The 18,120-nt window shown below is 44.7% G+C and overlaps 1 protein-coding gene across 1 annotated transcript in view; it reads left to right on the top strand.

The window, feature by feature from the left end:
- The window catches only part of LOC121386156 (monocarboxylate transporter 7-like), a 35,546-nt gene extending 18,493 nt beyond the window's left edge, over nucleotides 1-17,053 (top strand). Inside the window, exons 2-4 of the mRNA XM_041516955.1 lie at nucleotides 12,787-13,312; nucleotides 14,412-14,555; nucleotides 16,014-17,053. Of these exons, the coding sequence (XP_041372889.1) occupies nucleotides 12,955-13,312; nucleotides 14,412-14,555; nucleotides 16,014-17,053 (1,542 nt within the window). The 5' untranslated portion in view covers nucleotides 12,787-12,954. The remainder of the gene's footprint in view (nucleotides 1-12,786; nucleotides 13,313-14,411; nucleotides 14,556-16,013) is intronic.
- The last annotated feature ends 1,067 nt before the right edge of the window (nucleotides 17,054-18,120 follow it).

The following is an 18,120-nucleotide window of genomic DNA, read 5'->3' as shown; positions in this document are numbered from 1 at the left end:
AGAGAGCTCAGTGGTTAGTTATTAATGAGAGGGTCAGTGGTTAGTTGTTAGTGAGAGAGAGGTCGGTGGTTAGTTGTTAGTGAGAGAGAGGTTAGTGGTTAGTTGTTAGTGAGAGAGAAGTCAGTGGTTAGTTGTTAGTGAGTTGTCAGTGGTTAGTTGTTAGTGAGAGGGTCAGTTGTTAGTTGTTAGTGAGAGAGAGGTCAGTGGTTAGTTGTTAGTGAGAGAGAGGTAGTTCAGTGGTTAGTTGTTAGTGAGAGAGAAGTCAGTGGTTAGTTGTTAGTGAGATGTCAGTGGTTAGTTGTTAGTGAGAGGGTCAGAGGTTAGTTGTTAGTGAGAGAGAGGTCAGTGGTTAGTTGTTAGTGAGAGAGGTCAGTGGTTAGTTGTTAGTGAGAGAGAGGTCAGTGGTTAGTTGTTAGTGAGAGGGTCAGTGGTTAGTTGTTAGTGAGAGAGAGGTCAGTGGTTAGTTGTTAGTGAGAGAGAGGTCGGTGGTTAGTTGTTAGTGAGAGATATGTTAGTGGTTAGTTGTTAATGAGAGGGTCAGTGGTTAGTTCTTAGTGAGAGAGAGGTCAGTGGTCAGTGGTTAGTGAGAGGTCAGTGGTTAGTTGTTAGTGAAAGGGTCAGTGGTTAGTTGTTAGTGAGAGAGAGGTCGGTGGTTAGTTGTTAGTGAGAGAGAGGTCGGTGGTCAGTTGTTAGTGAGAGAGAGGTCGGTGGTCAGTTGTTAGTGAGTGAGAGGTCGGTGGTCAGTTGTTAGTGAGTGAGAGGTCGGTGGTCAGTTGTTAGTGAGAGAGAGGTCGGTGGTCAGTTGTTAGTGAGTGAGAGGTCGGTGGTTAGTTGTTAGTGAGAGAGAGGTCAGTGGTTACTTGTTAGTGAGAGGGTCAGTGGTTACTTGTTAGTGAGAGAGAGGTCGGTGGTTAGTTGTTAGTGAGAGAGAGGTAAGTGGTTACTTGTTAGTGAGAGAGAGGTCAGTGGTTAGTTGTTAGTGAGAGAGAGAGAGAGGTCAGTGGTTAGTTGTTAGTGAGAGAGAGGTCAGTGGTTAGTTGTTAGTGAGAGGGTCAGTGGTTAGTTGTTAGAGAGGGTCAGTGGTTAGTTGTTAGTGAGAGAGAGCTCAGTGGTTAGTTATTAATGAGAGGGTCAGTGGTTAGTTGTTAGTGAGAGAGAGGTCGGTGGTTAGTTGTTAGTGAGAAAGAGGTTAGTGGTTAGTTGTTAGTGAGAGAGAAGTCAGTGGTTAGTTGTTAGTGAGTTGTCAGTGGTTAGTTGTTAGTGAGAGGGTCAGTTGTTAGTTGTTAGTGAGAGAGAGGTCAGTGGTTAGTTGTTAGTGAGAGAGAGGTCGGTGGTTAGTTGTTAGTGAGAAAGGGTTCAGTGGTTAGTTGTTAGTGAGAGAGAAGTCAGTGGTTAGTTGTTAGTGAGAGGGTCAGAGGTTAGTTGTTAGTGAGAGAGAGGTCAGTGGTTAGTTGTTAGTGAGAGGGTCAGTGGTTAGTTGTTAGTGAGAGAGAGGTCAGTGGTTAGTTGTTAGTGAGAGGGTCAGTGGTTAGTTGTTAGTGAGAGAGAGGTCAGTGGTTAGTTGTTAGTGAGAGAGAGGTCAGTGGTTAGTTGTTAGTGAGAGGGTCAGTGGTTAGTTGTTAGTGAGAGGTCAGTGGTTACTTGTTAGTGAGAGAGAGGTCAGTGGTTAGTTGTTAGTGAGAGAGAGGTCAGTGGTTAGTTGTTAGTGAGAGAGAGGTCGGTGGTTAGTTGTTAGTGAGAGAGAGGTCAGTGGTTAGTTGTTAGTGAGAGAGAGGTCAGTGGTTAGTTGTTAGTGAGAGAGAGGTCAGTGGTTAGTTGTTAGTGAGAGAGAGGTCGGTGATAGTGGTCTTAAAACTACCCAGTGAGTCGTTGAAATCGTACCGGGATGCGAACCCAACCTGAGGTCCGATGGCGTAACCACAACACTCCCACTGCGCGTTCTGTAACCTCACCGTCGTGCAGGGGTGTAACCACAACACTCCCCCTGCGCATGCTGTGACCTCGCCGTGGTGCAGGGGTGTAACCACAACACTCCCCCTGCGCGTGCTGTGACCTCGCCGTGGTGCAGGGGTGTAACCACAACACTCCCCCTGCGCACGCTGTGACCTCGTCGTGGTGCAGGGGTGTAACCACAACACTCCCCCTGCGCGTGCTGTGACCTCGCCGTGGTGCATGGGTGTAACCACAACACTCCCCCTGCGCGTGCTGTGACCTTACCGTGGTGCAGGGGTGTAACATTCTATTTGAGAACCCCTGCGCGTGCTGTGACCTCACCGTGGTGCAGGGGTGTAACATTCACTTCGAGAACCCCTGCGCGTGCTGTAACCTCACCGTGGTGAAGGGGTGTAACATTCTCTTTGAGAATGGCCAATACAGCACAAATCCCTTTGTTTTTTTCGAGATATAATTGAAATTTTTAGTAAAAGTCAGTATCTATCTGTGATGTTTGTGTTTTTGCACAGTTCTTTACACTGTTTTTATTTAAATTTGGAATTTTTCTATTGATGTTGATCATGACTTTGTTTGTTTGCATTACCATAGTTTGACACCCAATAGCCGGTGTATGTTTCGTGCTGGGGTAGCGTTAAACATTCATTTAACCACACCACCGCCGAGGCCGGTTCACACTTTTATAAGCACCCGCAGCAGTTATATAATCATAACATAATCCCAGGCAAATACGTCCGAGACGCCTTAACATGCGCGGAGGTGAAGCAGAATGTGATTACCCCCACCCACATTGTTATTGCTATCACACGTGTGAGATGTTGTAAACCACGCGACGTCTAATGTTCACATTGTTATTGCTATCACACGTGTGAGATGTTGTAAACCACGCGACGTCTAATGTTCACATTGTTATTGCTATCACACGTGTGCGATGCTGTAAACCACGCGACGTCTAATGTTCACATTGTTATTGACTAAGCTTAACACACAAGCTATTGCCCGACAAAACGACAACACTCAAGTGGTGAAAAAAGTACGAGGAGTTCTGACCTAAATCGGATACTTGATGTAAAAAATTAATAAAAAATGTTACGGTTGCACATCATTATTTACTTTTGCAGACGTGACAAAGTACTTACTGTGTTAGAATGAAACTCTGTGATGATGTTTCAGTACAAAGAAACATGTCACTGCTTTTTTGTGACTAATTACTTATTAACTGACATGCAAACATTAGACAAGTATTTCTGTTTTATATTAATTGTCTTGAAGATTTTTGTTTAATTCTCCAAACGAATTGTTTCAATCTGCTCCAAGACGTAACAACACGGCATTGTTTACGCACTCGCTTGTTTGTAGTATATCTGGTATGATACACAAGTCGTTTTAACACTTTCCAATCGTTCTGACCGCGTTCCCGCTTTTCATCTGTACTGCCTGCAGAATTATTTGTACTTACCCGATGTCGCACTTCACAAGGATCTTTTCATCTGTACTGCCTGCAGAATTGTTTGTACTTACCCGATGTCGCACTTCACAAGGATCTTTTCATCTGTACTGCCTGCAGAATTGTTTGTACTTACCCGATGTCGCACTTCACAAGGATCTTTTCATCTGTACTGCCTGCAGAATTATTTGTACTTACCCGATGTCGCACTTCACAAGGATCTTTTCATCTGTACTGCCTGCAGAATTATTTGTACTTACCCGATGTCGCACTTCACAAGGATCTTTTCATCTGTACTGCCTGCAGAATTATTTGTACTTACCCGATGTCGCACTTCACAAGGATCTTTTCATCTGTACTGCCTGCAGAATTATTTGTACTTACCCGATGTCGCACTTCACAAGGATCTTTTCATCTGTACTGCCTGCAGAATTATTTGTACTTACCCGATGTCGCACTTCACAAGGATCTTTTCATCTGTACTGCCTGCAGAATTATTTGTACTTACCCGATGTCGCACTTCACAAGGATCTTTTCATCTGTACTGCCTGCAGAATTATTTGTACTTACCCGATGTCGCACTTCACAAGGATCTTTTCATCTGTACTGCCTGCAGAATTATTTGTACTTACCCGATGTCGCACTTCACAAGGATCTTTTCATCTGTACTGCCTGCAGAATTATTTGTACTTACCCGATGTCGCACTTCACAAGGATCTTTTCGCGCTCAGGTCCAGTCGATTATAAAAATATTTCGTACAAAGATGAATTCTATGAAAACAAAACGGCAATGGAAGCCGCCAACTCTGCCACTTAACACAGAAGTGGCTATGTACACGACAGTCGTGTATGTAGTCTCGGCTAATAAGGAATGACACGTTCGCATGGGGGGTGGGGGTGGGGTGGTTGTCCCTGAGTAAGATGACCGCACTCCATATAAACACGAGCTATATCTTGTGATAAACACGAGCTATATCTTGTGATATAGGAGATTCGTGACGTCATTCTTTCAATATGTTATATTTGTCACGAGCTATATCTTGTGACATAGGAGAGTCGTGACGTCATTCTTTCAAAATGTTATATTTGTCACGAGCTATATCTTGTGACATAGGAGATTTGTGACGTCATTCTTTCAATATGTTATATTCTCACGTCGCAAAATAATTCATCTGAGGCGCTTGCGATCCAGGATCGAACCATCTCAGTGGTCCCATTCGCTGATTGGGTTCTCGTACCCCCCCCCTCGTCCCAGCAAGTGCTCCTCGACTGGTATATCAAATGTCATGGTATGTGCTGTGCTGTATGTGGAAAGTGCTTATAAAAGTTCCCTGCTAGCGGGTTTCCTCACAAGACTTCGAGTCAGAATCACCAAATGTTTGACATCCAATGCGCCGATGGTTTGTTTTGTTAACGACTCCACTACTGATTTCGTAATCGTCGGCTATTGGATCTCAAACATCTCGTAATTTAGGCACATTGTCGTACAACAAACCTGCTACAGTTTTCCTCTAGCAGCGAGTAAAGGCCCCTTTACACAGGATGGCGTCCTTTGTGCCTCCCTTGTGCGACCACAAAATGTGCCAGGTCGCCGTTGGAGGCTCAAAGGAGGCAGAATGGTTACCTAGGTCGGTCAAAGGTGGTACACAGGAGGTTCAGACATCGCCATGGACGCCATGGTCGCCGTAAATTTTTGAACATGTTCAAAACTGTTGCACAAAGGTCACCGAGGAGGTTGGTTGCTCAAAGGTGGCTCAAATGAGGCAGAAGGGAGGCACAGGCATTGCTGTGGTTGCAGAATGGAGGCACAGTGGTCACCCAATGGTCGCCAGGTAATAAATGCGTTCTGCTGCAATTTTTACGGATCGCCGTAATTGCCGTTGGTCGTCGATGATGGCTCAATGGTTGCCCAAACATTGCTCGGGGGTCGCCATAGGTGGCACAGGGGGAGCACAGGGGAGGCAGGCAGGTGGCTCAGTGGACGCACAGGTCGCCATGACAATGCCCGATAATTGCATTTTTGATGGTTCAAGGGAGGCACAAGGATCGCTGGAGCAGTTACATAGAAACAGGATTTTCTGGGTTTAGGCGACCATTGAGCGTCCTGGCCATTTTTTGGTCGCTCAAAGCTGGCACAAAGGTCGCAGCTCTGTGTAAAGGGGCTTTAATATTTTATAGGCACATCCTTTTGAGTCAGTGATGCATGATGGCTGAACTGATGGAGTTGAAAATGCAACATACAAGGAATCGGTTTTCAAGAAATTATTTATTAGTATAATGACGTCGAGTGCACGCGAGTCACAAATATTTAAACAAACTATAAAACGGAATTGAGACTATTTTATTTTGTATACTGGGAATCCCCCCCCCCCCCCCCCTTGTAAGTTTCAGAGGAAGACTTCGCACCCGGCACCCCCTTGGCTCCGCGCCTGGCGTTAACCCACTGGTGTGACAAACGATATACTTAACACGAAATCTCGTCTATAGTTTCCTGACGAATCTCGCGCGGAGTATCGGCCGCCGTCGCCGACACTAGTTGGAGTGTAATGGAGATATTCGTGGGTAGACTGTGTTCTTTCGTTGAGACGGATAGCGAAACGGTAGAAATACAAGTGATCACTGAATGGGTGAATGCGGACTATTGACGACACTTCATTCGCTACAACCACGGACGGCAGAGAGGTAACACAGAACTCGGAGCCTGCTTCCGGTAGTTAGTAGTAGTAATTCACGTAGGACTAATTCAAAAGTTTTCCCAACTACTGGTGAAGCGGCAAGTCGCAGAAGAAAACAAATATTGATTGGCTGCTGGAATAAACATCAAAGTATTCGCTCGTGCATACCGCACAGTTATGGAAGCAGTTAATTTTATGGCGTTCTATTTCCATACGCGATTTGTGAACTCGAGTTTCAAGTACGTATTCCCTTCTTTGGTGAGTTTTTTCTCTCTGACGTCCCGCGATCACGGTTAAATGCCTTAGTGCAGCTTACTGACACGTAGGTTTACGTAACGTAATAATTCGGATTGTTTTAAGGTCATACCTAGTCTGAAATTACAGGGGGTGAGTGGGAGTTATAACCAGGGCAATATAATATGGGGCGTTGACAAGTGTTACCCACCCACCCCACCCCCGGACATCCCCATTCAAAGGCTGATCCACAGGGAGACCCCCAACCCGAACATATTGAAAGTTTAAAGTCTGTTTTGTTTAACGACACCACTAGAGCACATTGATTTATTAATCATCGGCAATTGGATGTCAAACATTTAGTAATTCTGACATATAATCTAAGAGAGGAATCCCGCTACATTTTCCCATTAGTAACAAGGGTATATTTTGTATATCCCACAGACAGGATAGCACGGACTTTGAATTACCAGCCGTTGTGCACAGGTTGGAACGAGAAGTAGCCCAATAAGGTCGCCGACGGGGATCGATCCCAGAGCGACCGTACCTCGAACGAACGCTATAGCACTGTGGTACGTCCCGCCCTCTACTACTATATGGCAACATTACTAACCATTAGACATCCAGCAAATCTATGTGATCTAGTGGTGTCGTTAAACAAAATAAAACAACGCTTTGTTCAATCAGCTACTTAGATGGTACATATTTGATATTTGTGTATATAATCAGGGGTGAACCCAGAATTGTGTGTGTGTGTGTGTGTGTGTGTGTGTGTGTGTGTGTGTGTGTGTGTGTGTATCTGTCTCTGTGTGTGTGTGTGTATCTGTCTCTATGTGTATGTATGTGTGTGTATGTGTGTGTGTGTATCTGTCTCTGTTTGTATGTGTGTACATGTGTATATGCGCGCGTGTCTGTGTGTATATATATGTGTGTGTGTGTATGTGTGTGTGTGTATCTGTCTCTATGTGTGTGTATGTGTGTGTGTCTGTGTGTATATATGTGTGTATGTGTCTGTGCGCCCGCGCGTCTCTCTCTCTCTCTCTCTCTCTCTCTCTCTCTCTCTCTCTCTCTCTCTCTCTCTGTGTGTGTGTGTGTGTGTGTGTGTGTACATACATACATACATGGGACAATTTGTGAGGCCAGAAAGGATTTAATTATCCCCTGCGCCAGTGCGTTAATATCGATGTATATAATAGTCAACCTCGACATACAATATATAAATATTCATACATCTATGCATACATATATACATGCATTCATACATACATACATACATGCATATAAACATACACACATAATATATATGCTACTGTTTTGTTGTTAAGAATATTCGCTGGTTTTTCATTTAATTAATTTATTTTAACCTCGCAGTTGCTACTAATTGCCCCACTGATATGAAAATGCTATTGATAATTATAGAATCGATTTTATTTAGTGATTTATTTATACTTTGTTTATTTATTACAGCTGGGTGGATTGAGGTCATACGGATCTATTCAGTGTAGTAGAAATACAGCATAAACTACTTACATCCTAGCTTACTGCAGTAGGTATAACTCGTTTGTGTAAATACACCCCTCATCGTAGGTATTAAACTTGGTCACTTAGTGTAATAACAATGTAGAATAAACTATTTACATCCTAGCTAACTGCAGTAGTTATAACTCGTTTGTGTAAATACACCCCTCATCGTAAGTATTAAAATTGGTCACTTAGTAGAATATGTTTCTGTTTCAACTTAAAAATAGCAAAATCGCATCCCCCCCCCCCCCCCCCCCCCCATTCACATCTCCAGATTTTCGAACACGTCTATATTGTGGTTATTTTGACGGTAGTAAGTAAAGCATACTTGTACGACACAGTACTAGCCAACTAGAAGACGCATGTCAATGTAATATTGAATGTAGTCATTGTTAAAGGGACTGTCCTCAGTTCGCAGCCATTGTAACATGTGTGCGACTAACAGAGGCTACAGTGACATATCCAATACATTGTCTTATGTATATAATTCCAGTGTCTGTGTATCGAATGCATTTGGGACTGTGTGTTATTGTTTGTAGCTACCACGGCTCATTTTTAACTTCGCACTATATAGGTTTTCGTATGTTCGAAAGTTTTGGAAGGTAAAATCCGATTCGGGCTACTAGGCACATTAGGACTACTAGGCACATTAGGGCTACTAGGCACATTAGGGCTACTAGGCACATTAGGGCTACTAGACATTAGGGCAACTAGGCACATTAGGGCTACTAGGCACATTAGGACTACTAGGCACATTAGGGCTACTAGACATTAGGGCAACTAGGCACATTAGGGCAACTAGGCACATTAGGACTACTAGGCACATTAGGACTACTAGGCACATTAGGGCTACTAGACATTAGGGCAACTAGGCACATTAGGACTACTAGGCACATTAGGACTACTAGGCACATTAGGACTACTAGGCACATCAGGACTACTAGGCACATCAGGGCTACTAGGCACATCAGGGCTACTAGGCACATCAGGGCTACTAGACATTAGGGCAACTAGGCACATTAGGGCTACTAGGCACATTAGGACTACTAGGCACATTAGGACTACTAGGCACATCAGGACTACTAGGCACATCAGGACTACTAGGCACATTAGGACTACTAGGCACATCAGGACTACTAGGCACATCAGGACTACTAGGCACATCAGGACTACTAGGCACATTAGGACTACTAGGCACATCAGGACTACTAGGCACATCAGGACAACAAACAGCTTGTAAATACAGAAGGAAGGAAATGATTTTATTTAACGACGCACTTTATTTTATTTACGGTTATATGACGTCAGACATATGATTAAGGACCACACAGATATTGAGGGAGGAAACCCGCTGTCGCCACTTCATGGGCTACTCTTTTCGATTAGCAGCAAGGGATCGTTTATATGCACCATCCTATAGACATGATAGCAAATAACTGGGCCTTTGATATACCAGTCGTGGTACACTGGCTGGAGCGAGAAATAGCCTAATGGGCCCACTGACAGGGATCGATCCCAAAGCGATCGCGCATCAAGCGAGCGCTTTACCACTGGGCTATGTCCCGCCCCTAGGCTACTTGTAAATATAAAGACTGATATTCTAAAGAGGAAAATATCTTTAATATGTATTTGTAGTAATGCAGGAGCCTCCCTGCGTTGTAAACATGTCACACTGTGTATTTGTAGTAATGCAGGAGCCTCCCTACGTTGTAAACATGTCACACTGTATACTTGTAGTAATGCAGGAGCCTCCCTACGTTGTAAACATGTCACACTGTGTATTTGTAGTAATGCAGGCGCCTCCCTACGTTGTAAACATGTCACACTGTGTACTTGTAGTAATGCAGGAGGCTCCCTACGTTGTAAACATGTCACACTGGCAGAAAACTGAGGTTACTCCCTTTAATACAGGTAGTCGCTGTGCTCGTGTTCAACTGTAGGGTGTGCAATATGTAGTGTGCAAGAATTGTTGGAAATACAGGTGGTTTGTTTTCACCATTTATTTTATTTGTAATATAACTAAGATATTCTGTTTTTTCATCTACGTTAACTCAACCTTAAGTCTTTAATTTTAAGACGTAAACAAGACCCATTCCAAAAAGAAAAGAGAACTAAAATAGAAATAAAAACAACCTCCACAGACTGCTAGGTTTGTGAGAAGTGTTCAAACAGGGACATCGACAGTCATGACGCCAACGTTCGCAAATTAATTGAGTTGTCTCCGATGTGGTCATTTGGAAGCACATAGACCAGTCTAGCGATCATGTTTCTTAGTTTTATTTATTTATTTATTTATTTATTTATTTTGCTGTTTGCAAAATGCATTTTCATTGGTTTCCGCAGTTGTCATTTGGATTATTGTGTAGCGTTAAAACCAGTCTATCAAGCGTTAACGCGGCGCTACACAAGACAAGTGTCTCGAACGAAACTAACGGCGAGAATAGCCGACTGACAAGACACACATGACGATTTCATCGCTTGTATTGCACTCGGCTGTTATCGTATGGGGCTCTCGTATAGTGTGGCGTCACCTTTAGCGACAAACTGTTGGCTGAACTTACGTGCTCAGGAGCGGATCCGAGAAATATATGGAGGGGGATAAGTATAAAAGGCCAAGGCCGGCTGTTGTGCCCACGACAGGCGTGCGCTACAACAGCTTGTTCTGAATGTGCACGTAAAACCCTATGAAATGACATGACATGACATGAACCAACTCGTGAAAAGGGCAACACCATGATTTTTTTTTTCAAAGCTAGAAGAACAAAAAAAAAGAGAAAAAGAAAGAAAAAAGAAAAGAAAAAGAGAAGCACTTAAATAGATTTACGGGGGATGGGACCCCTGGTCTCCCTCTTGGATCCGCCCTTGCTCTGATGTCCAAAGTTCCATGTTGTTGTTTTTCGTCGGGTCGTCGTGAATCAAAGTTCTCTGGTGATGTGATGATGACTATAGCAGGTGGAGCGTTGTACGACGCTGTGTTTGACCTACATACCCCCCCCCCCCCCCGCACAATACTGGTTACCCGCCACCGTACCCTCGTATTAACATGCATCATAGAGGAGGGTCTAAAACGCGGTAGGATAAAATACATCCATAACCATTAGAGGATGGTCTGAAACGCGGACGAAATGTTACATCAATGTTATACAGTAGCACTGAATAGTTACTTAGCTCGTTGTTAATCAAGAACATAGTAAATATGTGCGTCAAAAACTCCGTATCAAGATTTGTGCGTGTGTTAAAACATCGTCATTAAATATCATCTTATGTATTTCACAAACGTTTAGCTAATTATCGAATTGGATCGAAGTGTTGAAACACACTGAAGCATTCCATGGAACGATTTGAACACCTATATCATGGTAACGACACTGTGCCTCTGATGTTTTGAATTAATGAAATCGGTTGCTAAGCGTACGCACACAGTCTGAAGCGAACATTTAGGCCGTCCGCTGTGAAGTAAGGAAATGTTTTATTTAACGACGCACTCAACACATTTTATTTACGGTTATATGGCGTCAGTCTTATGGATAAGGACCACACAGATATTGAGAGAGAAAACCCGCTGTCGCCACTTCATGAGGTACACTTTTCGATTAGCAGCAAGGGATCTTTTATATGCAACATCCCAAAGACATGATAGTACATACCACGGCCTTTGTAACACCATTTGTGGAGCACTGGCTGGAGCGAGAAATAGCCCAATGGGTCCACCGACGGGGATCGATCCTAGACCGACCGCACATCAAGCGAACGCTCTACCGCTGGGCTACGTCCCGCCCCTCCATCCGTTATGACGTAATCGGACTTAAGGCTGGTAGCTTCTCGGTTCGCATCCCGCTACCGTCCCCCACCCAGAGCGAGTTTTAACGACTCAGTTGGGACGTGTAAGGCCACTACTAGTGACAGCAGCCGACGTTCACCCACCCCCTCCCCCTTACCAGGTCGGGACGTAGCCCAGTGGTAAAGTGCTCGCTTGATTAGTGGTCTGTTTGGAATCGATCGCCGTCAGTGGACCCATTGGGCAATTTCTCGTTCCAGCCTGTGCACCAGACGAAGACAGCCGACTGCACCCCTTTCAATAATGTTCCGTTTAAATACATATTTGCTGACGGGTTTCGTCCTGTAGTGTGTGTATTAGTGATTAATATGTGACTGTCTGTTTATCAGGGAGCTCGAAAATTACCGATGTAAATGTATTTGACGTCATACATAGAATTGTTGCTCTTTTAGAGCGGGAATCTTTGACTACTGTTTGGTAGGCAGCGATTGCGCAGAATGTACATAGCGTGGTATCTGATGGTTATAGAGTATTATAACTGTCCAATGTCCGTCTAGCTCTCTTACCGTCAGAGTACTCGGGCTATAGTGGACCATGATCAACGAACTTTCACCCGAAAGTAAACTGTGTAGTGAGACCCTGCACCAAATAGTATCTGAGTGGGTGAAACTCTTCAGCCCACAGTTGAGGCTATCGGTCCTGCCATTGGTGATAAATGTGAGAGAGTTTGTTTGTTGTGATAAATGTGAGAGAGTTTGTTTGTTGTGATAAATGTGAGAGAGATTGTTGTGATAAATGTGAGAGAGTTTGTTGTGATGAATGTGACAGAGTTTGTTGTGATAAAATGTGAGAGAGTTTGTTGTGATAAATGTGAGAGAGTTTGTTGTTTGTTTTGTCTGGCCTGTAAATTCCTGTGTTTAATTTGAAGTCAATGTGCCGACTATCAGCATGCTTGAAGCATGAACGGGCTCCTACTAAAATAGCTTGACAAGTTGTGTGCGGAATTAGGACAATCATAAACGCTGCCAGGTATGTCCGAAATGAGCAGCTTAACCTCGTTTTCTCGTTCACCCCATGTAAAGAATAGATTACCACATCTGTGACCTGTAGATATCACTTATCTTACAACTCGTTACATACAAACGTATCCAATTCACCTTCACTTTTCTTGTCCTTTTCAGGAGCAGGGGCCTACTTGTTAAGTGACGGTAACTTCCGGTATGACGTCACGTTAGCTTCAACAGCAGGCCTGGAATATTGAACGCCAATCACGAATCACTGTGATATTCCTTAACTAACGTCTGTGATATTCCTTAACTAACGTCTGTGATAATATACAGTAAGGAACAATGGAATCTTCACCGGCCACGGAACGAAACTCGTCTCGTCTGCAAAACAACGACAAGTCTTACGAACCCGTTACGGAAACAAACGACGAGGTCGACGATCGGGTTACGGAATCTAACGAGGAACATTCGGACGAGTCACAAGAGAAGCTGCTCAATGATTTCGACCTGGACTCCATCGCCCCGGATGGCGGATGGGGCTGGATGGTGTGCTTCGCCTCGTTCCTCATCAACGTGATCGTGGACGGGACGTTCTTCTCGTTCGGGATTCTCCTCATCGACCTGCTCGACTTTTTCCACGAGACCCGAGCGAAAACTGCCTGGGTGGGATCCACCCTCCTCGGGATGAGCATGATCATGGGTAGGTGTTATCTCTCTTCGCGGGGTTAGTTGTACAACGCTTGAGGTACGTAGGATCGAATCCCACTAATGAACTCTCAACCATTGCCGCATGGTTGGTATATCAAAGTTTTTTTGGGTTTTTTTAATGATTTAAAAAAAATATTTTAGGATCTCTGGTGTGTGTGTGTGTGTGTGTATGTGTCTGTCTCTTCTCCGTGTCTGTGTATCTCTCTCTGTCTCTGCCTGTCTGTCTCTCTGTCTCTCTGTCTCTCTCTCTCTCTCTCTCCTATTTATTAAAAAGGCATGCCAGGCCAAGTTATTGGTGGTAGCCCACAGTAAAGCCTTTTGATTTACGTGTTACAGGTATGTGGTCTTTATAGGATGTTGTGGCTAGTTTTACAATGACGACGTTAAGTGTCTGTCATTGGGTATCAGCTTCAGAATCAATATTCATGCTTGTTTCACATTACGGTTCAAGCACGCTGTCCTGGGCACCCACACCTCAGCTATCTGGGCTGTCTGTCGAGGACTGGGTTAGTTGTTAGTGATAGAGGTCGGTGCTGTGGTATTACACGTCACCACTGAACACATAAACTTCGCTCTGGACTGGAGCCGTTACCCGGCCCTCGAACTTCGCTCTGGACTGGAGCCGTTACCCGGCCCTCGAAATTCGCTCTGGACTGGAGCCGTTACCCGGCCCTCGAAATTCGCGATGGCAAGCAGTGGTGCCGCTGTAAAAAGTTGTTGCAAAATTTATTTGTGGTGGCATTTTGTATGCACTTTAAAAAAAAAAAAAGGTTTAAAAAATTGCCGTTGGAAGATAATCCAACTTTCAATGGCTGCCTGAGATCCTACCACTGAGGCCGATCAAATGAAATTGTGACCGTGTGCGTGTCGGCTTTGAGTGGTGAGTTTGTGTGTGTCGGCTTTGAGTGGTGAGTTTGTGTGTCGGCTTTACGTAGGGCCCGTGGTGAGTTTGTGTGTGTTGTCTTTACGCAGGGCCTGTGGTGAGTTTGTATTTGTTGTCTTTACGCAGGACCCGTTGTGAGTTTGTGACTGTGTGTTGTCTTTACGCAGGACCCGTGGTGAGTTTGTGACTGTGTGTTGTCTTTACGCAGGGCCCGTGGTGAGTTTCCTGCTCAAGTACTTCAGCTGTCGGCAGATGGTGATCAGCGGAACGCTCCTGACCGTCGCCTCGTTCATCAGCAGCGTGTTCTCCCCCACCGTCGACATCCTCATCCTCACGTACGGCTTCATTGGAGGTACGCATTGCTCTGTTACAGTGGGCGAATGTTTATAACATAGGTCGAAATAACTGAAGTATTCATTGGAGGTACGCACTGCTCTGTTACAATGGGCGAATGTTTATAACATAGGTCGAAATAACAGAAGTATACATTGGAGGTACGCACTGCTCGGTTACAGTGGGCGAATGTTTATAACATAGGTCGAAATAACAGAAGTATTCATTGGAGGTACGCACTGCTCTGTTACAGTGGGCGAATGTTTATAACATAGGTCGAAATAACTGAAGTATTCATTGGAGGTACGCACTGCTCTGTTACAGTGGGCGAATGTTTATAACATAGGTCGAAATAACTGAAGTATTCATTGGAGGTACGCACTGCTCTGTTACAGTGGGCGAATGTTTATAACATAGGTCGAAATAACTGAAGTATTCATTGGAGGTACGCACTGCTCTGTTACAGTGGGCGAATGTTTATAACATAGGTCGAAATAACAGAAGTATACATTGGAGGTACGCACTGCTCGGTTACAGTGGGCGAATGTTTATAACATAGGTCGAAATAACAGAAGTATACATTGGAGGTACGCACTGCTCGGTTACAGTGGGCGAATGTTTATAACATAGGTCGAAATAACAGAAGTATACATTGGAGGTACGCACTGCTCGGTTACAGTGGGCGAATGTTTATAACATAGGTCGAAATAACAGAAGTATACATTGGAGGTACGCACTGCTCGGTTACAGTGGGCGAATGTTTATAACATAGGTCGAAATAACAGAAGTATTCATTGGAGGTACGCACTGCTCTGTTACAGTGGGGGAATGTTTATAACATAGGTCGAAATAACAGAAGTATTCATTGGAGGTACGCATTGCTCTGTTACAGTGGGGGAATGTTTATAACATAGGTTTTTGTTTGTTTGTTTTATTGCTTCAGGGATTGTGATTAGGATGATATTCATCCTGGCTGTCATCATATTGAATGTAACACGCTGCCTTGATTTTTGTGTTTCAGGGATTGTGATTGAGATGATATTCATCCTGGCTGTCATCATATTGAATGTAACATACTGCCTTGTTTTCTGTGTTTCAGAGATTGTGATTGAGATGATATTCATCCTGGCTGTCATCATATTGAATGTAACACACTGCCTTGATTTTTGTGTTTCAGGGATTGTGATTGGGATGATATTCATCCTGGCTGTCATCATATTGAATGTAACACACTGCCTTGTTTTCTGTGTTTCAGGGATTGTGATTGGGATGATATTCATCCCGGCTGTCATCATATTGAATGTAACACACTGCCTTGTTTTCTGTGTTTTAGAGATTGGGATGATATTCATCCTGGCTGTCATCATATTGAATGTAACACACTGCCTTGATTTCAGTGTGTTAGAGATTGGGATGATATTCATCCTGGCTATCATCATATTGAATGTAACACACTGCCTTGTTTTCTGTGTTTCAGGGATTGGGATGGGCATGATATTCATCCCTGCGATCATCATCGTAGGTCTGTACTTCAACAAGAAGCGCGCAATCGCCACTGGTATCGCGACGAGCGGCGCGGGGGTCGGGGTGTTCGTGTACGGCTATCTCTGCGACTACTTACTGGAGGAGTACGATTGGCGGGGAACCATCCTCATCCTGTCAGGACTCCTGCTCAACTGCGTCGTCTGCGGGGTCGTCTTTCGCCCAGTCGTGGAGCAGAAACTGAAGCGGAGGCTTCGTTATTTGAAAGAAAACGAGGCTCTAGGGGTACAGCATAACTGCAATTTAGGCAGTAGCGGCTCTCTCGAAAACGCGGACTTAGCATTGCGGACAAACGGAGTGATAACATCTTTGGAAGATTCGGAACTGCCTTTGAAAACAAATGGAATGACGAGACCGGAAGTACAAAATGGGTTGAGTGGTGCTCCCGAGAAAAGGGACGAGCTGATTTCGCAGTTTTTCACCAAGCAATCGAGACTGTACAAAAGCGCGCAGCATCTGCCGTACGCGGGCGACCAGGCCCTGGACGTGAGCCCACGTCTGCTGTCGACGTCGTGTCACGTAATCCACGACCACGCCCAGCTCTTGGGTCAGTCAAACATCGAGTCTAACACGGCCATACAGCACATCCGGCACGGCCTGTCACGTCCCATGATGCGGAAGGACATCTACTACAGCGGTAGCGTGCAGCAGCTGCCTGACTACAAGCAGTGTGGCAACATTACGTCATTCTTAGCACGGATGACGCGTGAGTCGAGTGAGGTGGAGACGGACACCACGGTGAGGCGGACGTCGCGATCATGCTGGGACGCGGTGATCGACAAAACGAACATCTGGCTGTTCAAGGATCCAATCTTCGTCCTGCTTATCGTTGTCTTCGCCATGTGGACAGGTCAGTGGTCAACGTGTCTACAGCACACCTCCGTCCTTTGGTCATCTCTGGTCATTTCGCACCCCTGTCCCTTTTCCTCACCTGAACAAGTGTCATTAAACAGACATCCCTGTCCTCTCCTCTGAACAAGTGTCTTTAAACAGACATCCCTGTCCTCTCACCAGAACAAGTGTCATTAAACAGACATCCCTGTCCTCGCCCCTGAACAAGTGTCTTTAAACAGACATCACTGTCCTCTTCCCTGAACAAGTGTCTTTAAACAGACATACCTGTCCTCTCCCCTGAACAAGTGTCTTTAAACAGACATCCCTGTTCTCTCCCCTGAACAAGTGTCTTTAAAAAGACATCCCTGTCCTCTCCTCTGTACAAGTGTCTTTAAACAGACATCCCTGTCCTCTCCTCTGAACAGGTGTCTTTAAACATACATCCCTGTCATCTCCTCTGTACAAGTGTCTTTAAACACACATCCCTGTGCTCTCCCCTGAACAAGTGTCTTTAAACACACATCCCTGTCTCCTCCCCATAACAAGTGTCTTTAAACAGACATCCCTGTCCTCTCCCCTGAACAAGTGTCTTTACACAGATATACCTGTCCCCTCCCCTGAACAAGTGTCTTTAAACAGACATCCCTGTCCCCTCACCTGAACAAGTGTCTTTAAACAGACATCCCTGTCCCATCCCCTGAACAAGTGTCTTAAAACAGACATCCCTGTCCTCTCCCCTGAACAAGTGTCTTTACACAGACATCCCTGTCCTCTCCCCTGTACAAGTGTGTTTAAACATACATCCCTGTCCCCTCCCCTGAACAAGTGTCTTTAAACAGACATCCCTATCCTCTACCCTGAACAAGTGTGTTTAAACAAACATCCCTGTCCTCTCCTCTGAACAAGTGTCTTTACACAGACATCCCTGTCCCCTGCCCTGAACAAATGTCTTTAAACAGACATCCCTGTCCTCTCCTCTGAACAAATGTCTTTAAACAGACATCCCTGTCCTCTCCCCTGAACAAGTGTCTTTAAACAGACATCCCTGTCCCTGTCCTCTCCTCTGAACAAATGTCTTTAAACAGACATCCCTGTCCTCTCCCCTGAACAAGTGTCTTTAAATAGACATCCCTGTCCCCTCCCCTGAACAAGTGTCTTTAAACAGACATCCCTGTCCTCTCCTCTGAACAAATGTCTTTAAACAGAGA

The sequence above is a fragment of the Gigantopelta aegis genome, chromosome 12 (assembly GCF_016097555.1).
Source record: "Gigantopelta aegis isolate Gae_Host chromosome 12, Gae_host_genome, whole genome shotgun sequence".
Classification (NCBI taxonomy): Eukaryota; Metazoa; Mollusca; class Gastropoda; order Neomphalida; family Peltospiridae; genus Gigantopelta; species Gigantopelta aegis.
The sequence above is the reverse complement of the archived record's forward strand: the minus strand, read 5'-3'. Positions and strand labels throughout refer to the sequence as shown.